This window comes from Caretta caretta, chromosome 6 (assembly GCF_965140235.1).
Source record: "Caretta caretta isolate rCarCar2 chromosome 6, rCarCar1.hap1, whole genome shotgun sequence".
NCBI lineage: Eukaryota > Metazoa > Chordata > Testudines > Cheloniidae > Caretta > Caretta caretta.
The window spans coordinates 105,919,541-105,946,649 of record NC_134211.1 but is presented as its reverse complement, the minus strand read 5'-3'; the positions used below and the strand labels follow the sequence as shown (position 1 = coordinate 105,946,649).

Genomic DNA, 27,109 nt, shown 5'->3' with positions numbered 1-27,109 from the left:
TGGTGGAATCTCCTTCCTTAGAAGTTTTTAAGGTCAGGCTTGACAAAGCCCTGGCTGGGATGATTTAATTGGGGATTGGTCCTGCTTTTGAGCAGGGGGTTGGACTGGATGACCTCCTGAGGTCCCTTCCAACCCTGATATTCTATGATTCTATGATCATCAGTCCCCCGTTCCCTCCCTCCCTCCATGAAAGCAGGGGCAGACAATCGTTTTGCGCCTTTTTTCTTGAGTTATCTGTGCAGACGCCATACCACGGCAAGCATGGAGCCTGCTCAGCTAACCATCACCGTATGTCTCCTGGGTGCTGGCAGATGCGGTACTGCATTGCTACACAGCAACAGTTTATTGCCTTTTGGCAGCAGACAGTGCAGTATGACTGGTAGCCGTCGTCGACATAGTCCAGGGTCCTCTTTTAACCGACCTCGATGAGGTCAGGGGCGCCCGGGCAAACATGGGAGTGATTCAGCCAAGTGATTTTCCTTTTAAGTTTCATCTCATGGCGATTCAGTCCTACCGGCAGTGCACTGTCTTTTAATCTGCAGCAAGGAGAAGACGATGGCCAGCAGTCATACTGCACCGTCTTCTGCCGAGCACCCAGGAGATAATGATGGCTGGCGGTCGTACTGCTCAGCCTGCTGCCAGCAAGATGTATAAAGATAGATGAAGTGGATCAAAACAAGAAATAGACCATATTTGTTTTGTATTCATTTTCTCCTCCCTCCCTCCAGGAAATCAACGGCCTGCTAAACCCAGTTTTGAGTTCTATCCTTGAGGGGGCCATTCTGTTTCTCGCAAAGCCACCCCCTTTGTTGATTTTAATTCCTTGTAAGCCAACCCTGTAAGACATGTTGTAAGTCACCCCTCCCTCCATCAGAGCAACGGCAGACAATCGTTCCGCGCCTTTTTTCTGTGCGGACGCCATACCACGGCAAGCATGGAGCCCACTCAGATCACTTTGGCAATTAGGGGCACATTAAACACCACACGCATTATCCAGCAGTATATGCAGCACCAGAACCTGGCAAAGCGAAACCGGGCGAGGAGGCGACGTCAGCACGGTGACAAGAGTGATGAGGACATGGACACAGACTTCTCTCAAAGCACAGGCCCTGGCAATGTGGGCATCATGGTGCTAATGGGGCAGGTTCATGCTGTGGAACACCGATTCTGGGCTTGGGAAACAAGCAGAGACTGGTGGGACCGCATAGTGTTGCAGGTCTGGGACGATTCCCAGTGGCTGCAAAACTTTCGCATGCGTAAGGGCTCATTCATGGAACTTTGTGACTTGCTTTCCCCTGCCCTGAGGCGCAAGAATACCAAAATGAGAGCAGCCCTCACCATTGAGAAGCGAATGGCAATAGCCCTGTGGAAGCTTGCAATGCCAGACAGCTACCGGTCAGTCGGGAATCAATTTGGAGTGGGCAAATCTACTGTGGGGGCTGCTGTGATGACCTCAGTGAAACCAATATTCCCACTGTTATTACTGCTTGCTGTGCGCTCCACAATATCTGTGAGAGTAAGGGGGAGACATTTATGGCAGGGTGGGAGGTTGAGGCAAATCGCCTGGCTGCTGGTTACGCGCAGCCAGACACCAGGGCAGTTCAAAGAGCACAGGAGGGCGTGGTGTGCATCAGAGAAGCTTTGAAAACCAGTTTCATGATTGGCCAGGCTACGGTGTGAAAGTTCTGTTTGTTTCTCCTTGATGAAACCCCCCCGCCCCTTGGTTCACTCTACTTCCCTGCAAGCTAACCACCCTCCGCTCCTCCCTTCGATCACCGCTTGCAGAGGCAATAAAGTCATTGTTGCTTCACATTCATGCATTCTTTATTAATTCATCACACAAATAGGGGGCTAACTACCAAGGTAGCCCAGGAGGGATGGTGGGGGAGGGAAGGACAAGGCCACACAGCACTTTAAAAGTTTAAAATTTTAAAACTTATTGAATGCCAGCCTTCTGTTGCTTGGGCAATCCTCTGGGGTGGAGTGGCTGGGTGGCCGGACGCCCCCCACTGCATTCTTGGGCGTCTGGGTGTGGAGGCTATGGAACTTGGTTCGGAGGGCGGTTGGTTACACAGGGGCTGTAGCGGCGGTCTGTGCTCCTGCTGCCTTTCCTGCAGCTCAACCATATGCTGGAGCATATTGGTTTGATCCTCCAGCAGCCTCAGCATTGAATCCTGCCTCCTCTCATCACACTGTCGCCACCTTTCAGCTTTAGCCCTCTCTTCAGCCCACCACCTCTCCTCCCGGTCATTTTGTGCTTTCCTGCACTCTGACATTGTCTGCCTCCACGCATTCGTCTGTGCTCTGTCAGTGTGGGAGGACAGCATGAGCTCAGAGAACATTTCATCGCGAGTGCGTTTTTTTCGCCTTCTAATCTTCACTAGCCTCTGGGAAGGAGAAGATCCTGTGATCATTGAAACACATGCAGCTGGTGGAGAAAAAAAAAGGGACAGTGGTATTTAAAAAGACACATTTTATAGAACAATGGATACACTCTTTCATGGTAAACCTTGCTGTTAACATTACATACAAAGCACATGTGCTTTCGTTCCAAGGTCGCATTTTGCCTCCCCCCACCGCGTGGCTAGTCCCTCACCCCTCCCCGTGGCTAACAGCGGGGAACATTTCTGTTCAGCTACAGGCAAACAGCCCAGCAGGAACAGGCACCTCTGAATGTCCCCTTAAGAAAAGCACCCTATTTCAACCAGGTGACCAGAAATGATATCACTTTCCTGAGGATAACACAGAGATAAAGAAGGGATGTTGTTTGAAGACCAGCAAACATACACTGCAATGCTTTGTTCTACAATGATTCCCGAGTATGTGCTACTGGCCTGGAGTGGTAAAGTGTCCTACCATGGTGGACGGAATAAGGCTGCCCTCCCCAGAAACCTTTTGCAAAGGCTTTGGGAGTACATCCAGGAGAGCCGCGAATGCCAGGGCAAATTAATCATTAAACATGCTTGCTTTTAAATCATGTATAGTATTTTAAAAGGTACACTCACGAGAGGTCCCTACTCTGCCTGGCGGGTCCAGGAGGCAGCCTTGAGTGGGTTCGGGGGGTACTGGCTCCAGGTCCAGGGTGAGAAACAATTCCTGGCTGTCGGGAAAACTGGTTTCTCCGCTTGCTTGCTGTGAGCTATCTACAACTTCTTCATCATCATCTTCCTCATCCCCAAAACCTGCTTCCGTGTTGCCTCCATCACCATTGAAGGAGTCAAACAACACGGATGAGGTAGTGGTGGCTGAACCCCCTAAAATGGCATGCAGCTCATCATAGAAGCGGCATGTTTGAGGCTCTGACCCGGAGCGGCCGTTCGCCCCTCTGGTTTTCTGGTAGGCTTGCCTCAGCTCCTTAAGTTTCACGCGGCACTGCTTCAGATCCCTGTTATAGCCTCTGTCCTTCATGCCTTGGGAGATTTTGACAAATGTTTTGGCATTTCGAAAACTGGAACAGAGTTCTGATAGCACGGATTCCTCTCCCCATTCAGCAATCAGATCCTGTACCTCCAGTTCGGTCCATGCTGGAGCTCTTTTGCGATTCTGGGACTCCATCACGGTCACCTCTGCTGATGAGCTCTGCATGGTCATCTGCAGGTTGCCACGCTGGCCAAACAGGAAATTGAAATTGAAAAGTTCGCAGGCCTTTTCCTGTCTACCTGGCCAGTGCATCTGAGTTGAGAGTGCTGCCCAGAGCGGTCACAGTGGAGCACTCTCGGATAGCTCAGGGAGGCCAATACCGTCTAATTGTGTCCACAGTACCCCAAATTTGACCCAGCAAGGCCGATTTCAGCACTAATCCCTTTGTCAGGGGTGGAGTAAGGAAATCGATTTTAAGAGCCCTTTAAGTAAAAAAAAAAAGGGGGGGGGGCTTCGTCGTGTGGACGGGTGCAGAGTTAAATCGATTTAACGCTGCTAAATTCGACCTCAGCTCCTAGTGTAGACCAAGGCTTAGAGACAGAGAGTTAATCTTGATTGGCAACCGCTGACATCAGTAGGGATGTGAGTCAAATCATGTGTCATAAAAATCAATATAGATTTTCTACCAATCACATCCTCTGGCTGTCAAAGGGGATACCATGTTTAACATTTAGGATTAAACTTTATACTTGATTATGCAAACATGTTTCTTTCCAGACTAAAACTCTGTACTCAAGTGTGTGATGGCTGTGCATATTCCACCCAGGTGGTGATTTAGAAATGTATTTACGGCAAGTAAATGAGGGGAGGGGTTCAAACAGTAGATGTTTTATGTGAAATTTTGCTCATTTTAGCATAATTTGAATTGATTAAATAGCAACATACACAAAGAGGGTCTCTGCTGTCAAACAGGTTGTTTGGATGATGATGTCACCATCATGCTAAACTTTACAATTCACAAGATAGGAGTGACATAGATTTTCAAATGTGGGCACAACTAGTCTACTGACTAGTATTTGTGTACACCCTAATTTGTGCAGCCAAATGCTCATCCATTTATTAGCTACTACTCAACATTCAAGTGCAAGCTTAGATGCAAGAAGGCCGAATGCCTTTACAGGCATACACTTTCTAACCACTGTCAAGTTGTCTGAAGTGAGTGCCAACCTCAGAGCAGACTGTTACAAACCAGGGCACAAACCCCAATCTGATTGTGAGTTCTATACTTCGATTTCACCAGCCAAGTATCTAGTGTGAACTCCTAAAGCACTACAACAGCCTAAACATGGAGTCACAGACAATCCCCTTGGGTACTCTGGTCTATCTTGCTGCCCAGGCAAACTCGCCTTTGTGGTAGATGGTCCTTTATACCAAAAATCACAACAACATTTAAGTTACTCCTAGTCCCAAAGGATCAGTCACTTACCCCTGATCAATTGATACCCTAGATTTTACATCAAACACAATGCTTGTAGCCAATCTTGTAATAAAATTAACTAAGAAAAGGAAACAAGAAATAAGAGAGTTATTTACAAGATTATGGCAGGTAAACATACACACACAAATGAATTACAGTCTTAGGTATTCTGACCAGAAAGCCTTCCTGACCCAGAAAGGCTCAGCAGAAGATTTAGCTTAGTTCGTTATTTTCCTGTAGGCTCTTCCTGAAGGACTTTTCCTATTTGAGATGATGTTATTGATTTGTGTTTCATTCACTTTTATTGTCTGTTTTAATTTCACAATCATGCTCAAATTTCTTTTCGTCTATTTGCCACCCAAGAGCCCAATCTTGCACCACTGAAAGCAATCAGCAATCTATCTTTTACTTCAACGGGCACAGAATCAGGTCCCAAGCACTTGTATTGCTACACCATTAAGGGACACGAGGATACAGCCAATGTGCACATGCTGTTGCAACCTCAGATTATTTAATTGCATGTGCAAATGGGTTGTTGGCTGTGCAATTGCCTACTTTGTGGGTAAACGGCATCTTTTGTGGGGTATACTGCATTTTGAAAACATGGCCGTGAAGAACTACAGTTTTATTTTTGTAATATCTTTTCTAAAAATATAGGTAAAAAAGATAAATCTTAAAAATCTAACTTTGAGTCCCATTTTCACTACTGTAATTCAAAATGGCCAAGCAGCTTTGTTTATGTTTTGTACACAATGCTTCATTCCGGAGTGAATTTTTATGGGTGAATTTTAAAACATTTGACAATAGGGCATTATAATGGAACCGCTGATAGACCGCGATTAGAGTGTTGCTCATAAATACAACATAATTTCATTTTATATAACATTCTTCATACAAAGTATCACTAAAAACTTTACAGTGAGTATCAATCGTAAGCTAAAGCAAAGAGAGAGAAAATGTAAAGGCAACATTTAGTGACAGGGGAGAGAATTCCAAATATATGGGGCAGCACAAATGAAAGAGCTACCTGTCTCCTGACACACTTGATTGTGGGGAACTGCTGGGAAAGGGGTGAAGATGTATTTATTAGGGTTACTTCAAAATGTGGCCTTCCTGAGAACAGACTAAGGCCCCAATCCTGCAAAGACTCACCCATGTGTTTAACTTCACACACTGTTAGCAGTCCCATTGACATACATCGTTAAGCACATGAATTAAGTCTTTCGGGATCAGAAGCTAAGATCCAGAGTTCTCATTGACTTCAATGGTGGGGGAGGGCAGCTAAAGTTGCTCATCACCTTTCAGGATTGTGACTGTAAGACTGGAAGAGAATCGGCAGCATAAGAGAGTAAAGGTGAATATGAGGACAGATTTGAAATCATTTGTCCAAGTCCTCCTCACAATCTTATTATAGGTAAGTAAAATAATGAAACAGTCCCTATATGACACAAGGCACATGGGCACAGACAGCTATTAAAACTGAAATGATTTATTTCATAACATTCCAAGGTAGCATACTTTAACTCTAGGTACAGCAACCCCTCAATTTCTGCTTTCCTAATTTGCATAGGTAATTGACAGCTTGTTAACAGCTCATTAGGAACACTGAAAACCATGTGACAGATACAAACCTAGCACTAGAGGAGAGAAAATCTGTGAATTACAATATATTGAAAACTCAATCAGATTCAGAATTACAGGTCACAGAACAACTTGATTATTTTATTGGGTTAAAAAAAATTAAAAGGTTAACATACCATTTTTAGATATCTGTATTTTAGAAGATAGCACACTACAGAGTAATTCATTGGGAATCTAATTGTGGTGTTGAGTTGCCTTCCAGTTTTGTTCTCTACTGCCATGGATATGATTTGAGCATTGCTAGCTTTATACAAATAATTATTGCTGAGAATTTTAGGTTTTTACAAAACATTAAAAAGCACTGATGTGGTTTCCAATTTTGTTTTAAGAATTCACCTTTCTCAAAGTGCAAGTCACTTAGAGACACTGCCATCTAATATTCTGTAACTGAGAAAAATGTAAGGAATAATTTGATTTTAGTCTATAAAAAGAAGATAAGTGTACTGATTTGCACTGTTACTATCCATAAATTTTGATGATGCCTTATTTTTTTAGGAGATTTGAATATAAACAGTGCAAATAACTGTTACATCAGCAAATCTACTTTGTGTATTAAACACAGACCCATGCAAACCATAATCTTGCTTTTCTAGCACCGCGAGCAGAAATAGGGCAACCAGTTTGAAGGAAATGGTCTCCTTGAATCAGTCCCCTGTTCCCTGAAATCTGATATGGATTCTGTAACCAGAGTGACATTTGCTGATGAGGACAGAGCTGGTCAACTGCACATTATTGTGTAAAGGAAACCAGGAAACTGATTCCAATGAATGTTTTCTCTCTTACAGATTCTGGAAGCTTATGGATTCTTTCCCCATCCCTCCTAGAAGTAAACACCAACACAGAAAAAACAATAGCCCAAAAAAAGGACTCCTTAGCTGAATGAAAGAAGAAAGATTTAAGGATGGGGTTTTCAAAAGGGCCTAGGGATTTGGAACATGTGACCTGAAAGACAATGAGAGTTGTGCTTCTAAATCACTTAAGGTACTATCTTCCGTCTTTATTATGGGGACAATGAGAGATTTTTTTTTTTGTGTGTTCTGCAAAAGGCTTTGGTTCAGGAGTGCCAGAACAGGGGGGTCCTACTATACTCAGACCAAACCACACAACACCCTTTCTTGAGGGTGTTGCTTTTCTTTTAAACCCTTCTATTTCCAGTCCTGGCTTCAATCCAGTATGACAAAAGTGTACACAAAAATGATAACCAAATTCTTTCAAACCTCCAGTATATGATTTCAGTTGGCTTTTGATGGAGTTATGGGTGAAATTTGAGGGGAGATTCTTATTCCATCTAAGCCAGTTTAACCACCCCAGAAGCAGACGACATACTGTTCAAATGAAGTTCTCCTGGATCAGAAGTTTGAACTGATTTTACAGGTTAATTCTATGACATATGACAAAAGTCTTCTAGTTTTCATTAATTGTGAGTGCCATTTTCTGTAGACATTTATTTCTGCAATTTGTACTCTACAACTTTTTAAATGATCTGGCCTCAAAATCGTATTCTCCCATATTGCCCCTTCCCCCAGTCCTTGAGAAGTGTATATAGTAGCTCTGCAGGAAGTGAAAATGGCTACTTAATTCAGGCTTCCAACTTGATGACGTATGAGCATAAGGCTGAAAGATGAAGTATAATCCAGGTCCTCTGATACCAGATTCTACTTCTGAGTGTGGTTGCTGATCAATCCTTTGCTTGAATTTTCTTATCCACTTGATGGGCAAAGTGTTCAGCTTCTGGCTAAGTAATTAGTCCATACTCTTGAAGCACACCACACAGTTCTACTTCAAAGAAAGTATATTTTCCAGCATAACCCACCCTCACTAACTATGGTTCAACACCATAGCAACAGTCCAAGCATGGTCAAGGTGCCACCAGCCTCCAGAGTATTATGCAGCACGTTCTACAGACTTGATTGAGCAGTGTTAGTAACATGGCACTTTAAACAGTAGGGCTCACCTGGAAGCGTCACTAAATTAGCTCTTTCACTGCTACTTCCACTAGTGGAGTTGAACCAGTAATAGCTATAGTAGCACATTTGGGGCCATTGATGAAATCATGGAACTAGAAAACAGGTTTGCAACAAATCTGCTTCTCATGAATTAGTAAAGCTTCCTCACTTTCTAGACTCACAAAATGGCCATAGTCTGTTTTTCCAAGTCTGCGTGGTAACAATAGGCTGCTTGCACTTCGGTAGGTTGAGAAGTATATTGAAGTCACCCCTGCATACTAAAAATTTTGGGGTGGGGGGATTTGAAATTATTTTATATTATTTGTAGAGAAAATATTTAATTTCTATAGGATCATGTTATATTCACTGAAGTGGCACCTTTGAAACAGATTTAAAATTTTCAAACTAAGGAAGTCTGGGCTCCATTCCCAGTTCTTCCCCAGGCCTGCTGTGTGACTTTAGGCAAGTCTCTACTTACTCTTTGTTTATTTAGCCTGCAAGCTTTTCAAGGCATGGCCTGTCTCTTACTATGTGCCATATCAAAAGTGATGATACCATTATATCAGTTTTAGGAGCTACAGAATGAACTTCTACAGACACTTGGTGCTCAGCCTCAGACTGATGAACATAATTTCTTTCCTTAAATATGAAATGAAAGTGTGATTGAAAATGCCATATTCTGGGTATGGGAGCAATGTTTCTCTAATCAACCATCCAAATAAACTCTTTGATTAGGGGAATCTATGTTTCTAATTGAAGGCATGCAAGTTGAAAACATGTGTTTGAATTCATTTAACATAGTTCGAATACCCCAGACAACTATCTTATTTTTCTTACATGCAGAATGGATATTGTTTCATAATGAAAATAGTTTAGCTTATAAGGCCCTTCACTAATCTGAGACCATAGCACGAAGCACCACAGAAAGAGAGTGGAAAGAAATGCTTGCTTGAATAAAAGCTACATGCGACAAAGAGCTGTGAAGGTACATGACTGGAGCTGCCCACCTACAAATCTTTGAATATGCTCCTGAATATCAAGGTGCAAAAGAAATGCCTGCTTAGCAAACCGGGTTTGTTAAATGTGTACTGACAAACACATAGGTCTTCAAACTTCATTTTGAAAATATTGCTGTTACAAAAAGGCATAGTTAGCACATCTAATACCCAGGCAGTCTTGGGCAAGTTGACTTGTTTGCAATTTTCCTTAGCATCTATGCTATCATGTGTGCCATAAATTAGGTCCAGAATGAAGTTTGCCTGCATTTATCCACAAAACTTCTAAGCCACTGCACTAAACTTCCCTAAGCCTCACTAATCACCACAGGGGCATGCAAAACAAAAGCAGATGGAGCAGGCATGCGCACACACACACACACGTTATAGCCTTTTGGACACATTTTATTCCCATTCAGAAATAAGAAAAACAACTAAATCCAGATAATGCCCCTGACCAGGCAGAGCAGCATTTATACATTTACCTCTGTCACTGCTTTTCAACCCCTCTGTTTCTTCTTAGTTTTTTTCTTAATGGGGATTTGCTGGATCTAAATGGGTTCCCTGCACACAAACCACTCACTTAACTTAAAAATATTCTGCAAACAAATGCACCTGACTAGTTATTTCCCAATACAAACCCTAAATTATTATGGTTGCTTAAGAGATGCATTTGAAGTTCTTCGCAGAACCAATGTGCGCATGGACACACGCACACAAACATAAAACCACATTCATTTCTAAGAATTCATTACATATTTCACAAAATATCTCTATCAAAAACTCTTTCAAAATAAAGTTTTCTTACCAAAACTATACATAAAGTCACGAAATGTGTGTATATATGTATTTTTTACTTCTTCAACCCCTCACACAAGGCTGTGAACATTTTTCTTCTAGTAATGACATCTGTCTCCATGGCAGGTTCCTTGGGCGGCTCTGTTGGCTGCTTTGGAGTTGCCCCTAGGTCTGTCATGCGGTTATGCAACTGATGGGCTGTCACTGGTGTCTTGTCTTCCTGGCTGCCATTTCTTTTGATTTACCTTTTGATTCTGAGGAATTTGCATGCTTTCATCATTTGGTGGACAAAGTTCTGTGCAAATCCCTCAAGGCACTTCTCTCTGTAGGCAGTAAATAAAGGGGTGTTTCACTATGTGCATATTTCTTTGAGGTGTAAATCTAAGCTCTCAGTTGGCCTATGACATCCAGATTTCAGAAGCTATTGCTTTAATTTGGCAGGCATGGACTGTGAATCAGAAATGAAAATCCACAGCTACCCTGTTTCTCAAAAAATAAACTTCATGTTGTTGTTGCCCACTTATATGTCTCCAATGAATGGAGCCAATACTACATAGAGGGGCCTAATTCTCAAGATTTGGAGCTTATTCTGAACTTCACAGATTACAGTGGTGGTGGTTGTGCTGAGATATCTAAATCCAAATCCATCTCTAGCCCTTAAACTTCAATCAATTTACCAAATACACACTGCACAATGAAAAGCCTCGATAAGGCAGCAATCCAGGGTTGGTGCTCATTCAAACCTTCTCCCACCTCTGTTTTCCTTAAGAAAAGAGATAATTAAAGGTCTTTTACCCCCACCTTGGAAACTCTTGCTTTGAAACAATTCAAAACTTCCATCTTTTTTTTCCCATTCCCATTGCACTGAAGTAATGACAGGGTTAAATTGCTAATAGAGGTTTCATGAGGTCTGCCAGAGCCCACTCTCCAACACTTACATCTGTTCAACAATTATTACAGCATTTTTGTCATAAAAAATTCAACACCCTGAGTGTCGTGCTAGCAAAACCTGAAAATTTATGCAGTGAATAGAATAGCTAATTTCTCTGAGGAAATGCGGGGGGGGGAGGGGGGGGGATACAGATTTAACTTAAATTCTCAAGTACTGTAGAGCACACATCTGACTCCTTCTTTAGGTTTTGCCACTGTGTAGCATAAGTAGAAATACCACTGACAGTAGATTTGCAGAGCTTGCAAAGTAAATTTATGCCTTCGAAGAAACAATGGTTAAAACTCAGAAGGGTACTGTACCGGGTTCGCCTCTTTATCTCTTTGCAGAATCTCATTTAAATAATACATTCTTTAGTTTAATTTCAGGATGGGGTTATTCTCTCAGTTCATATTGCTCCTATAGAATTAATGATATCTTTCAAAATGGATAGATTAACCGCATAGATGTGAAGGAGAAAAGCTGACAGGAAAAACATGCTTTAATCTTATGAACTCTGTGTGATGTTGCTTGATGGTTTCAATGAAAAAGAATCTTGCTTCTTTTCTCCATAAGGTTGGAAATATGGATTTTATGCTCAAATTAAAACTGTCTAGTTAGGATGTCAGTGGACTAGAACATGCTAGAGGCTATAGCCTTCTATTCTCAAGGGCCATAATATTACTCCTAGTACTGGTGAGCTTGCAGCCATAATGATAATTGCAGGCATGATGAACAGGGAGTTCTTTCACTGTCACAGGAGTAACAAATAAGACAAATGGTTATTAGGGGTCGGGGAGGTGGAACAATTTCAAATAGTAAGGTGCAAGGAGTATTCTGGCTCAAGGAAGGATGAGCATTTTACATTTACTCCCTGGGGGGGCATATCCTACAGAAGCTACAAGAGCTGGGTAAATGCTGCTACAAAAAAGTATTCGAGAACAATTCGTTCAGATATAAATCTACCAAGTGACTTGAAAAGTATTTACATTCACACAAGTGGGCTTGGGGTTTTTTTATTCACAAGTACATGAGAAGATTGTGAGTCTTGCAAGTGCTCATGCAAACATATGTTCAAGCAAAAGTTTACATGGAAAGGATTCAAGTGGTCACATCATCCAATTAGGGGTCAGAAACAATTTCATGTGACTTAGTAACTAATCACATGCCACAGGAAGCATATATTGAATAGTCAAAGTGTACAGTTCACAAACTGCCCACAGGCTAAAATATACTGGCATAAAGTGCTTGAAGAACACTTTTAAATAACCAACAAATCTAAAAATCAAGTTGCACAGTTTCAAAAGGGGCAAATGATTTGAATGCCTTAGTTTTTGTATGTCCAACTTGAGCTATCTGGGACTTGATTTCAGAGGTGCTGAGCACCTGCAACTGCCATTGATTGGGCTCCCCAAAACACCCAACATCAAGGGCCATTTTTGAGAATTACAGGTCACATTGCTCAGATATAATTTGTGAAAAGAAAAAAAAAAGATTAAATGCTACTCCTTACTGAACCACAACTACCACTGAGGTCAAGAATTGAGTAGAGACTACAGGATTTTGTATCATCTGCAAACTTTATTAGCACACTCCCACTTTTTGTGCCGAGGTCAGTAATAAAAAGATGAAATAAGATTGGTCCCAAAACCGAACCTTGAGGATCTCCACTGGTTGCCACAGTTCGCCGTTCCAGGCCAATGGGGGCTTCCAGAAGCGGCGCGGGCCGAGGGACTACAGTAGAGACTACAGGATTTTGTCCTTGAATATTAATTCACTTCCTCCAATTTTCAAATTGTCAATATGAATGAAAATGAGCATGTTATACATAAAAAAAATCACTCTGCTCCATAAATACTCAAAATAATTCTCTCTCCACAAATGAATGACTGCTATAAAATGGTCATTTTTATCCCCTTCCATTGCAGCAAGTGGTGGAGGTGCATATGCTCTATGAATCTTAGGATCTGCAGAAATAATATTTCAGTGATGCTTATCACTTGCTGCAATGTACCTATTATTAAAGCACGTGTCCCATATATATATTTTTCAAACAAACATTCAAATTTTTTGGTATTGTTATGTAATGTGAATTTCAAACATGCTTCCCCAAAATACTTGGTGATCCTGCATCAGGGATCGGCAACCTTAGGCACGCGGCCTGCCAGGGTAAGCCCCTTAGCGGGCTGGGCCAGTTTGTTTACCTGCCGCGTCCACAGGTTCGGCCAATCGCAGCTCCCAATGGCCACAGTTCGCCGCTCCAGGCCAATGGGGGCTGTGGGAAGCAGCGGCCAGCACATCCCTCGGCCCGCACCGCTTCTGGAAGCCCCCATTGGCCTGGAACGGTGAACTGTGGCAACCAGTGGAGATCCTCAAGGTTCGGTTTTGGGACCAATCTTATTTCATCTTTTTATTACTGACCTCGGCACAAAAAGTGGGAGTGTGCTAATAAAGTTTGCAGATGATACAAAGCTGGGAGGTATTGCCAATTTAGAGAAGGACAGGGATATCCTACAGGAGGATCTGGATGACCTTGTAAACTGGAGTAATAGTTATAGGATGAAATTTAATAGTGAGAAGTGTAAGGTCATGCATTTAGGAATTAATAACAAGAATTTTAGTTATAAGCTGGAGACGCACCAATTAGAAGTAATGGAGGAGGAGAAGGACCTTGGAGTATTGGTTGATCATAGGATGACTATGAGCTGCCCATGTGCTATGGCTATGGAAAAAGCTAATGTGGCCTTGGGATGCATCAGGCGAGGTATTTCCAGTAGGGATAAGGAGGTTTTAGTACCGTTATACAAGGCACTAGTGAGACCTCATCTGGAATACTGTGTGCAGTTCTGGTCTCCCATGTTTAAGAAGGATGAATTCAAACTGGAACAGGCACAGAGAAGGATGATCCAAGGAATCGAAAACCTGTCTTATGAAAGGAGACTCAAGGAGCTTGGCTTGTTTAGCCTAACTAAAAGAAGGTTGAGGGGAGATATGATTGCTCTCTAGAAATATCTCAGAGGGATAAATACCGGAGAGGGAGAGGAATTATTTAAGCTCAGTACCAATATGGACACAAGAACAAATGAATATAAACTGGCCACCAGGAAGTTTAGACTTGAAATTAGATGAAGGTTTCTAACCATCAGAGGAGTGAAGTTTTGGAATAGCCTTCCAAGGGAAGCAGTGGAGGCAAAAGATCTATCTGGCTTTAAGATTAAATTTTATAAGTTTATGGAGGAGATGGTATGATGGGATAAGATGGTTTTGGTAATTAAATATTCATGGTAAATAGGCTCAATGGCCTGTGATGGGATATTAGATGGGGTGGGATCTGAGTTACTCAGGAAAGAATTTTCTGTAGTATCTGGCTGGTGAATCTTGCCCATATGCTCAGGGTTTAGCTGATTGCCATATTTGGGGTCGGGAAGGAATTTTCCTCCAGGGCAGATTGGAAGAGGCCCTGGAGGTTTTTCACCTTCCTCTGTAGCATGGGGCACGGGTCACTTGCTGGAGGATTCTCTGCTCCTTGAAGTCTTTAAGTCACGATTTGAGGACTTCAATAGCTCAGACATAGGTGAGAGGTTTTTTGCAGGAGTGGGTGGGTGAAATTCTGTGGCCTGCGTTGTGCAGCAGGTCAGACTAGATGATCATAATGGTCCTTCTGACCTTAGTATCTATGAATCTATGAATTCCTGCACTGAGAGGCAGCTTGAGGCTTCTCTACTCACAAGCTCCTGTGAGCCAATTAGACCCCTGACACAGGCTAGAGTAGCACTGAGGTCTGCCCTAAGTTGCATCACAATGTCAGTGGTCCCTGTGGGCCATTGCAGGGATACAGAATCACTAGAGTGTAGGCCTGTCTCAGCCATTCCCTATTTTTCCCAGGATCTGCTCCTTCAATTCTCTGTGGTACTCTCTCAGATTCCTGCTCAGAGGCTATGCAGCGCTAGCTTTGCAGCTGGAGAACAGGCTCCCTGTTCTTACGCTGCTCACCTGAGAGCTGTAGAGCAATGCTGAATTAGGCCCTCACAGACTGTGGACCTGATTCTCCTCTCATTTATCCAATCATAAAACAGGAGCAACTCCAGTGATGCCAATGGGTTTACACCAAAATGAAACAGGAAACTGAGAGGAAATCATACCCACTGTGTCTCTTAAAGACAAGAAGCGAAGTAACTACATTAAAGGCTGGAATCACACTGACTGAATGATCGCATTTTACATTTGAAATTTTCCTCAAACTCTTATTGCTAAAGCAGAGCAATTATTTTTTATAAATCTCATCACACAGTGTTAATTGAGAATCTTATTTCTACACCCTTGAGGAGAAAGGCAGCATCTTCCATAGCTCAGTGGTTAGAGCACTGGTCTTGTAAACTGGGGGTCGCGAGTTCGATCCTCACTGGGGCCTGCACTCGCTTTGCGGGGGAGGGATAGCTCAGTGGTTTGGGCATTGGCCTGCTAAACCCAGGGTTGTGAGTTCAATCATTTGGGATCTGGGGCAAAAATTGGGGATTGGTCCTGCTTTGAGCAGGGGGTTGGACTAGATGACCTCCTGAGGTCTCTTACAAATCTGATATTCTATGATTCTATGATTCCTCTGTCTTTGGAAAGCACCTTGTGCATTTGGGTGCCGCTGCAACCCAAATAAATAATACACCCGTTCAAAACTAGAAAGAGTCAGTATTCTGTACTGGAAAGAAGCCAGGCCACCTGAGGGACAGCAAGAGGCGTGAGATGAGGTGACTCTACTCTCTCCAGAGGGAAGGGAAAAAAAGTAAAAGCCTTCTGTTACCATTATGCAGTGTCCAAAGGGCTGAAGATGGAAAATAAAAGATCTCTTCTCATTATTCTGGTATCTCTGTAAGGGGAAAAAGAGACCTGTAACAGCCTTCTCCTCATGAGTCAATTGGCTCCAGAGTGGAGGAAGACAGCATGATGAGACACCAGTAAATTCAGCAAGAATCTGCTATAGTCAAGTGCAGAGCAAAGCCCAGAAGTTGCTTCCCCATATGAACTTAGAAAGGGGGAGCAGGATGCCAACAACTCTCCAGGTTGTTCTGCTTCAGCTCACAATCTGCTTTCATTAGCAGGGGGCAGAGGAAATGGGCCACCAGGAGTCTCTATCCAAAGAAAGGCAAGTCTCAGAAGAGGGTAAAAATGGAACACTAGCAACACCCTCCTTTGTGACACTATGATTCTGCTGCCCCTGGAATGGGGAGTAACTTTCTTCTTTGACCTCTGATGTAGGAGCAGGGAGGACGCATACTAACCAATAGCTTCCCCAACAGTCTGTCTCCACATGCTGAAGGTGTGGCAGATGCTGGAAGCCTTCTCCCACTCTATGATGGGTTGTCTTAGGTGGGAACTGGACCACCATCTGCCGTTTGCTTACATAGGTCAAGGAAGCAGGTCAACAGCAGCTTCCTCTCTCCCACTGTCCTGCCATTCCTTGTAAGAGGGAGGGAGGCAGGCTGCCAAGGAAGTGAGACCTCAGCAGTCTCCCTTCATGAAGATCCGTGGCGCAGCAAAGACTTGCAACAGGTCACACTCCCTCATGTTCACCTTGCAGTCTAGAACAATAGTTTTTATTTCTATTGTCTCTTCAAAACAGGACTAATCGAGCCTGACTCTTGGTTACACCAAGGTTTACCCCCAATTTACACCCATGAAAGTGGCAAAAGAAACAGGCCCATTGTCTGTTTTAAGTAACCTCGCTTCACACTGATGAGTCAATACAGGGGCACAGTTATCTGTTATTCTCCCAGAGTATGGCTCTGTTTCAAAAATCCAAAATAGCAAAGTCTGCTGCACTGACAAGCAGAAGACCCAGATTAGAGTATTTCAGACATCAGTCTATCACAAGCCCATCAAAACCCTGTATATTGTGCAAATGCTGATAGGAGAGATGGACCAGGTGACTGAAACAATACCGCAATACAATATGTTTGCTTTTAAAAAGTTAGATAATTAAGGTAGCAATCATAATTTCCCCCCTTATGAGGATCTTTAGTTTTACTATGTTTATGGCTGGGGGACTATTTTAAAAGAAAGAACTGGAAAACAGCCATGATTCATGACAAAGGTCAATTTTTAAAAACATACAGTTGAATTATAATTAGTTGTGATTTCTAGTTACTATCTAAAATGTAGGGTCTACCCCCCAGGAGATCATTCTGTTCTGCTACTGAGATTTAGAAAACAAGCATCTGAGGTACATGCATACAATGCATGCAAGAGGTAAAAACAAAAGTCAAAATAACCTTTTATCTTTGAAAGCTGGTTTAGTGTTATTTTTAATTTGGAGCACAAACAGAAATTCATAGGTGAATGCTTCCTCAGTTGGTTTCATCTTTATAAGATGGCCATCAAGTCCATATCAAACATGTGTGTTTTAGAGTTAAATCCTCTGAAACAATGAGATGAAATAAGTAATCATTTGATAGAAGTACCTACAATGAATTAGATTTGAAAATGTTGGAAAGTCATTCAAGGAATATCCTTCTTTTACCTTACACTGAAAACATAAAATTAGCCTTAATTTAAGTCAAGGTGAGGGGGGGAAGGGGGAAACAGACATTGCAGGAAATTCTTGAGTGACTATTGTTTAATCCCATTTAGGGACACTTTGAACAATGACATATATATAATGAGATATTTAAAATTCTTTGGTCAATCTCTAGCTAAAGGCTTTTACTGTGGAATGAATGAGTAATTCAATATGGACTACACAGCCTTTCACATGCTTTTATTCTTGATTTGTTGGACATGTGTAACATAAATTTTGAAACCAATCTATTAATGACTTAAATTGGAAACTGGTTTCCTTTGCTTTACATACAGCATTTCAGTAACAAGCATAATAACAGGTGGATCAATAGATCCTATTTGGTGCAGTATGTTAACATTAGTCCTGTGTCTCTATTATTGAATATTGTGTCAACAAATTTCTGTTTCAAGGAGGACGGCAAAAATATTTTTCCAGTGTCAAGGTTATTTAACCACATGAAATGGCAGACATTTTTGTATATGTGTTTTGTTTCATGCTAACCTTCTCCCTCCTCCCCCTTTTAAATAACCCATGTTTTGATCAAATCAGTGGGTAAAAATATTTTTGCATCAAATCTGTCTGCTGTCAACTCAGATTATGTTCTTTAAAATGGACAGTGGTTCTGGGAAGAAAATCAAATTTTTTTTCTCTCAGTGAGAGAAACATAAGGAAGGAGAAGGGCACTAATATAAACACAAATTTAAAAAGAGAGAGAGAGAGACAGAGAGCGCGCAAATGACAGAGTTTACCATTTGAAGAAGAAATTTAGCTAGGGAATTATTTCCAACCTATAGTTCTCAAACACAGCATGAAAAGACAGAAAAATGAAATTTTAGTCATTAGAATTTGACAGCTTCCAGTCATAATATGCTGGCATGTGTAACAAGAATTAAGGGGTTCTGCAGGCAGAATAAGCATTAATAATTTTTTAGGCAAATCATTTCTTTTAGCTCCATGAATCTACTATGTTGGAGGATCACTGGACACTTACAAATGACAGGTACAGCACAGCTGTTCTGTGCTTTGTATTCTTTGTTAAATAGATTTAATCTAGGGGCATTCATTATTGTTTGACTGGAACAAATTTTCCATGTCACAAATATGTAAGGGCTCTGTCCATGAAGGCACAAGAAATGAAACACGGGTACAGTCAAAATAGATCCAGTAGGCTCTTTGGCCCCTCACCTGTGAAGCACAACTTTGGCTCATTACCACAAAACCATTAACACTTTGGGGGCTCCACAGACTAAATGTTTCATGCTTGACTAATGACCTTCAGTTTCTACACAACATCAAGCTGTTTCTCCAATCATGATCCTATTTGGAAATTGGTCCACATGGAATGCATCAAACCCACAGAACCTGACAAACCCCAGACAAAACTAATGTTGAACAAAGGGAGTGAGGGATTTGTTCCTGGAGGCCAAAAGGGATGAAGTCCATGTAAACAGGCTGTAGATGTAGGGAAGGGACTCCAATGTCAGGAGGTTGAAGGACAGAATCCTGTGCAACAAGCTGCAGCATATGGTGTGAGCTGAGCCACAGTGGCTGCTGCTGCTGGGTGTGAGGAGATGTGACCTGTTGCTTCTAAATTAGTTAGGGAAGTGGATTGGACTGAAGAATTTATGGATTTAAAGGCAGAGGAGGCCTGGGATTACTTTAAGTCAAAGCTGCAGAAGCTATCGGAAGCCTGCATCCCAAGAAAGGGGAAAAAAATCATAGGCAGGAGTTGTAGACCAAGCTGGATGAGCAAGCATCTCAGAGAGGTGATTAAGAAAAAGCAGAAAGCATACAGGGAGTGGAAGATGGGAGGGATCAGCAAGGAAAGCTACCTTATTGAGGTCAGAACATGTAGGGATAAAGTGAGACAGGTTAAAAGCCAAGTAGAGTTGGACCTTGCAAAGGGAATTAAAACCAATAGTAAAAGGTTCTATAGCCATATAAATAAGAAGAAAACAAAGAAAGAAGAAGTGAGACTGCTAAACATTGAGGATGGAGTGGAGGTCAAGGATAATCTAGGCATGGCCCAATATCTAAACAAATACTTTGCCTCAGTCTTTAATAAGGCTAATGAGGATCTTAGGGATAATGGTAGCATGACAAATGGGAATGAGGATATGGAGGTAGATATTACCATATCTGAGGCAGAAGCGAAACTCGAACAGTTTAATGGGACTAAATCAGGGGGGCCCAGATAATCTTCTTCGAAGAATATTAAAGAAATTGGCACATGAAATTGCAAGCCCATTAGCAAGAATTTTTAATGAATCGGTAAACTCAGGGTTGTACCATATGATTGGAGAATTGCTAACATAGTTCCTATTTTTAAGAAAGGGAAAAAAGTGATCCAGGTAACTACAGGCCTGTTAGTTTGACATCTGTAGTATGCAAGGTCTTGGAAAAAATTTTGAAGGAGAAAGTAGTTAAGGACATTGAGGTCAATGGTAAATGGGACAAAATACAACACTGTCTTACAAAAGGTAGATCATGCCAAACCAACCTGATCTCCTTCGCTGAGAAAGTAACAGATTTTTTAGACAAAGGAAACGCAGTGGATCTAATTTACCTAGATTTCAGTAAGGCATTTGATACCGTGCCACATGGGGAATTATTAGTTAAATTGGAAAAGATGGGGATCAATATGAAAACTGAAAGATGGATAAGGAATTGGTTAACAGGGAGACTACAGCGGGTCCTACTGAAAGGTGAACTGTCAGGCTAGAGGGAGGTTACCAGTGGAGTTCCCAGGGATAAGTTTTGGGACCAATCTTATTTAATCTTTTTATTACTGACCTTGGCACAAAAAGTGGTGTGCTAATACAGTTTCTGGATGATACAAAGCTGGGAGGTATTGCTGATTTAGAGAGAGACCGGGATATCATGCAGGAAGATTTGGATGACCTTGTAAACTGGAGTAATAGTAATAGGATGAAATTTAATAGTGAGAAGTGTAAGGTCATGCACTTAGGGATTAATAACAAGAATTTTAGTTATAAGCTGGGGACGCATCAATTAGAAGTAACGGAGGAGGAAAAGGACCTTGGAGTATTGGTTGATCATAGGATGACTATGAGCTGCCAATGTGATATGGCCATGAAAAAAGCTAATGTGGTCTTGGGATGCATCAGGCAAGGTATTTCCATTAAAGATAAGGAGGTTTTAGTACTGTTATACAAGGCACTGGTGAGAACTCATCTGGAATACTGTGTGCAGTTCTGGTCTCCCATGTTTAAGAAGGATGAATTCAAACTGGAACAGGTACAGAGAAGGGCTACTAGGATGATCCGAGGAATGGAAAACTTGTCTTATGAAAGGAGACTCAAGGAGCTTGGCTTGTTTAGCCTAACTAAAAGAAGGTTGAGGGGAGATATGATTGCTCTCTAGAAATATATCAGAGCGATAAATACCGGAGAGGGAGAGGAATTATTTAAGCTCAGTACCAATGTGGACACAAGAACAAATGGACATAAACTGGCCACCAGGAAGTTTAGACTTGAAATTAGACAAAGGTTTCTAACCATCAGAGGAGTAAAGTTTTGGAATAGCCTTCCAAGGGAAGCAGTGGGGGCAAAAGACCTATCTGGCTTTAAGATTAGACTCGATAAGTTTATGGAGGAGACGGTATGATGGGATAACACGATTTTGGCAATGAATTGATCTTTAACTATTCATGGTAAATAGGCCCAATGGCCTGTGATGGGATGCTAGATGTGGTGGGATCTGAGTTACTACAGATAATTCTTTCCTGGGTATCTGGCTGGTGAATCTTGCCCATATGCTCAGGGTTTAGCTGATCGCCATATTCAGGGTCTGGAAGGAATTTTCCTCCAGGGCAGATTGGAAGAGGCCCTGGAGGTTTTTCACCTTTCTCTGTAGCACGGGGCATGGGTCATTTGCTGGAGGATTCTCTGCTCCTTGAAGTCTTTAAACCATGATTTGAGGACTCCAATAGCTCAGACATAGGTAAGAGTTTTTTCGCAAGAGTGGGTGGGTGAGGTTCTGTGGCCTGCCTTGTGTAGGAGGTCAGACTAGATGATCATAATGGTCCCTTCTGACCTTAATATCTATGAATCTATTCTTTGCTGTGCATAAACCCGTTAGCAGGCACCCTTTTTATTTCCTGCACTGCAACCCAGAACCACAGTCAAGCTCTGCTCTGCTGGGCATTGAGGTGTGTGGAATCCCTCTGGGTGAATTCTTTCTCCTTGGTCCATACCAGTATCATTTCCACTATATCTGGGTTTTACAAATCCACATTAGGCCACTCAGGGTTTGCCTCCACTTCAGGTAGCCCTATTGTAACAGATCAGTTACAGAGAGAAACAAAGAGGATCCCAGCACGCTGAATACAGCATATTTCTCCACTAGGATCGTTGGCTTTTTATGAGCTCTAGATCAAACAGCTTGTTTCCAGCAGACATAACTATATATACATACAGATCAGGACCAGAAAGCAATAGGGGATGCATTTCTTTGGCACTTATCTGCCACTATGGTACAAACTATCGGGATGATTATCTAACTCAACAAACAACTGCTAAAACTCCCCTTTGTCTTTCCCTTCCAAGCAGCCAACACAACACACTTTGTCTATGCCCTCTGCAGATGCACTGGTTCAACAATGTCCACATCCAATGCACAACTGGTTCTTAGAGTGACACCACATAATAGCTCTATGCTGCAATATATTCTTTGTGTATCCCTTCAGAGGAAGTGAAATTCATGTTGGGTCAGAGGGCCTGCATAAATCTGAGAATTAAATGATCCATAGACTTTGTGATGGCCTTCTGCCTAGGGTGAATTGTACCCTGAGTGTTTCACAATAGTAAGGGATAGGCAATGGACATGCAATACTGTCATAAGTCTCTTTGATACAGCATGTTATTTGTTATCAGTGGCTTCAGGACTATCTGTTCCGTCAACTCAGAGACCCGGTCATACCACCACCACCATGTAACAACTTCTCCTCTTTACTTTCTGCTAAGTGCTCAACTCTATTGACTATAAGCAAGTCCCCTTGTGCAATCTATGAACACTGCAGAGGGAAAAGACACAATGGTTTCACGAAATGTATGATGGGTGAACCTCCAAACCTGAATTTGGTTAGTCTTCCTCCAACCCAAAAATACCTGCAAGTTTAGCTGAAGCTTATCAAATGTTCTGAGGTTCTCTCTCTCCCCCTTTCCTCCTCTTCTGTGTGCCACCCTTCTTCCTTCCCTGACCTCCTCCTTTCTTTCCTTCCACCTGCATTCTACATCCTACTCCCGTTCTTCCTTCTCTCAGAGGACAATCTTCCTTCTGGCTCATCTTCTCTACTAGACCTGATGAAATCCTCCATTTCCTTCTGAAACTTCTCTTTCCCAGACTCCCCTCACCATTTCTGTTCTGCCTCTAGAAGCCCTACCTTTGCTGATATTTTGATTCTCTTGCAAGGTCTCTGCCAAGCCCTCACTGACAGCTCTCATAAAACTTTACAGGGCTCTAAGATATCCCTGCCTCAAAAGGTATGCAATGTCCTGGGATACCAACAGTGGGGAGAGAAATAAATTATAGTTATGGTGCCTGCATGAGGCAACATCACAGACCATGAAGCAATGTGAGGTCATGTTTTCACTTTGGGTGCTATAACGACACAGCTGCAGCATCGCAACTATGCCACTGTAGTAGCGTAGTTTACATGCTTCCTACATTGACAGAAGGGGTTTTTCCATCGCTGTAGAAACTCTACCTTTGAGTGGTGGTAACACTGGGGGTTAAGTTGCCTAAACTATGGCACTCGGGAGTGTGAATTTGTCACACCCCTGAGTAACATAGTTAGGTTGATCTCAATTTTAAGTGTAGACCAGGCCTTAGTTTTCAGTGCTAGAGACTGGACCCTAGCTTCAGGAGGCCCAGGACAACAAACAGATTCCACTAGTGGCAACAGACACCTCTCCAAGATTCCTTCATGACACTGCATTGCCTTCTCACACTCAACTCGTCTCCTAGCAGTACACTTTATTTCCTCCTGCCTGGAGCTGGCATTTGTCTGTCCGTTAAGGTAGCTAGAGATGGCACAGGTATCCACATGTGGGTAGGAAGCCAGGTTGTAAAGGCTATAATATAAATGTTTTTTTTTTAAAAGTTTGTTTCAGACCTTTTTAAGTAAATGTGCTTTTCAGAGCCTTAAAACAGTAAAAGTGTTTTTCAGAGCAGAGCCTTAAAATAGCCAAGAACATAGAGCTAAGAACAGGTTTAAGAAACCTGAAGGGTGAGAGATGGAGTCACAGCAGACATCTTGGCAACACAGATCACCACGAGAGGAATGCCAGGATTAAAACCAACAACAAAAAGGAGGGGATATCTTTGGCTGTCTCCTGTTCTCATATCTCAAAAAAATGGGTTCAGCTATAACTATTTGATTCTGGCAGTGATTTAATGGTAAATGAGAGAAATAGCATGCCCCAGAAGTAAGGGAATTTTCGAAGTGAGGTTAGATGCACATTCAATACCTTTTAGTTGACATCTATCAGCAAGGCCCAATGATCTACCAACTTTTCAGTGACTAAGTAACAGGGCCTTCTGTTCCTGTCACATTTTGAGGTGCAACCCAAACCACTAAGGGATTGCGACACTGCTTGTCCTGCAACCCTGATTGCCTTAACATGTTCTGCTGCTGTAGCTTCCTGTTTGGACACTCTCAGCCAGCATACAAACATGTACTGAGAGTCTGTGTGCTAAGCACTACTGGCTTAGCAACTCTGACTCAAGCAGCCTCCTTGTTACACCACGGCCACACTCTGGTCTCCACCAGCCTGGATTACTACTACCTAAGAGACCCCAACACACTCCCAGTTCCGAATTTCCTCCAAACCCTCTGTTCTGAAATGTCCAGCCCTCTCCTGAAACATCCAGAGGAGAAATAAGATCTGTTGAAGAGACAAAAGCAGAGCGTATCATTTTAACTAGTGTTAACAATCCTTTCTTTTTTTTTTTTCTTTGGTTAACAAAAAGACATAGGTTAAGTGACACCAAGTAGAAGGGACTGAAGGTAGAATGGGTTACAAATGAACAACAGTAAAAATATGCTATGCTTTCTAGTAGCTGAGACTTAACAAGCTACAGAAGGGGTGGCCAAACTGCAGCTTGCGAGCTGCATGCAGCTCTTTTACAGTTAAAATGTGGCTCGTGGAGCCTCTCATACTCCCCCATTCTCTGCCTATCAGACTCGGGGGGAGCTCAGGGCTACTGCCCCATGATAGGGTGGTAAGGTTAGGGGCTTCTGCGCAGCAGTGGTGGGGGAGGGGTCTAAGGGTTTCAACGCTGTGGGAGGTGCCTGCCGGGGCTCAGGGCTTCAGCCCCGTGCAGCATACCTGCTGGGACTGAAGTCCCGAGCCCCAGCAGATGCCTCCTGCAGGGTTGAAGCCCTGCGGCCCCCCTCCCTGCGGTGCAGAAGACCCTAGACCCATCATCCCACTACAGGCTGAAGTCCCAAGCCCCAGCAGACATGCCCAGTTCTTGAACTTCTGAAAATTAGCATATGCAGCTTGCAGGGTCAGTAAGTTTGGCCACCCCTGAGCTATAGCCTGGGTTTAAGGTAAATTTCTCACCAACCTTTAGATCCCAGAGACTTCAACCCCCTTGGTTAAAGGACCCATCTTTCTCAGCTTACAAGAGCTCTGGGCTCTTATATCTGTCTAGTGATGATGTCAAGATGGCTTCTTCATTCTCTTTATAACTTTCCAAACTCAGTTTTGTCCCCAGACTCAGGGCAACTTCATGCTGTTTTTCCCTTCCTGTGGGCTTCTCATCCCCTTGTTGATTCATATGTAAAATGGAGCTTCCATAATTTTTGGTTATCCATTGCTTAATTTCACTAGAGATGAGTAGATGAGTCCCTTCCCTCCTGTCTGGGGGAAAACATGTTTCTCCCTGTGTTTGGTCACAGAATTTAAAGCATAATATAATTAAATATCCATAATTCCTCATATAGTGTTAATACACACATTTCACAATGAAATTAATCACCTGTATGTTATTAGCTTTCATAAAAGACCTTGACACACTTTTATAATACAATAAGACTGTGTATGATCAATTTATTTAATTGCTTCTCATTTGAGGTTCAGACCCCTTCAAGAGGTTCTCCCCCTCTACTCGCTAGCTTGATGGCTTTGTTCACCTTTTATGTAAATGTGCCTTCATTATCTGTGCCTGACAACTAGGCTGGTCAGACAAACAAACACAATTTCCTTTATCTAAGGCAAACTGTGCTTATGCATGGCTTGTCTAACACATTAAGAACATAATTCTAGCACATTCATAACTCTTTGTATGCTCATCCCTCAAGAGTATTAATGATCAGTGAGTTGTTAGTTCTCCAGTTATATATGACATGCCACCTTTTGGGTATATATAATGACTACAGTGTTTTAGGTGTAGTGAGTACATTAGGTCTGACGAGTTGCTGACACAGAGTAGGGAGCCATCAATGGGCCTCTGTGCCACTGCCCCATCCTGCCAGTTAGTGTGAGAACACTACATAAAGTTGCTGAAGTTCTGCTGATTCACTGTGGCAGGTGTGGTTTATTACCTCCACTATGGACAAAAGGGAGGTAGAAGTAACTATCTCGGGAGAGGGAACCAGGAGAAAGGAAATCCTGGAGGGAAACCCTCGGGATAGCCAGGCTCAGGGAGAAAGCCTAAGCTGAGATTTTATGTAGCTTTTTTTTTTTTTTTGAGTTACCAATAAAGCCAGAACCCCAACAGAGTGATGATTTTGGACACTACCTGATGGGTCTGTGTGTTCTGATGAGGCTGGAGTAGGAACAGAGCTCTTCCACAGGGTCCCTTAGTTCCTAAGTATAAAAAGGCTGAACAATAATATTATGTAACCTTCATAAAATGGGTTACCAACTGGATGAGAAATAATTTCAGGAAGTCATATTTTTTGGAATAACGTTTCTCTACTGTCTGTCCAGAGTTCTGTCTAATCTAATCTATATAGTACACCCATCACCTTGGAATCGAGTTACCATTTTTTATGATATCTAGTTAATCTACCTTTTAAAATTCAAAACACAGGTCAGAGGAGCTTACAGGCCTGTGAAATAAAAACAAAAGTAAAACAAAAACCCCACACCCCTGAATCTATGCAGTGAACTACTAAGCAAGAGTTAAAATGTTCATTGAACTCCACAGATCTTTTGTCCTTCCAAAGCAGGAAGTGTGAAAGAAAAGTTTCCACGGCCCAGATATGTCTTTATTAAATCACTTAGTTAAGGTGTGGATGCCTGAGTCATAAACTTTCACACTACAGATGGCTGTGTATCTTTCATAGTGAACCTAGCTCTAAAAGATCTGTGATTTTTTATGTTATATGTTAGCTAAAGATGCATATTATGAAAAAACATATAGGGCTTGATTCTCCTTGTG

General features: G+C 42.3%; 1 protein-coding gene across 19 annotated transcripts in view; it reads right to left on the bottom strand.

Annotated features, from left to right (window-relative positions):
• Window positions 1-27,109, bottom strand: part of LOC142072579 (uncharacterized) — a 265,356-nt gene that overhangs the window by 15,799 nt on the left and 222,448 nt on the right. For 16 of the 19 annotated variants that reach the window (XR_012669061.1, XR_012669066.1, XR_012669067.1 and 13 more), the window contains one exon: window positions 10,228-10,540. The exons of 2 other annotated variants lie outside the window; for them this stretch is intronic. Coding sequence is in view for 1 of the 17 variants with exons in the window: in XM_075129859.1 (XP_074985960.1) it covers window positions 1,914-2,428 (515 nt within the window). In the remaining 16 variants the exon portion in view is untranslated. Of the gene's footprint in view, window positions 1-1,799; window positions 2,429-10,227; window positions 10,541-27,109 lie in introns of those variants that run through there. One more of the 19 variants, XM_075129859.1, reaches the window with a different exon arrangement.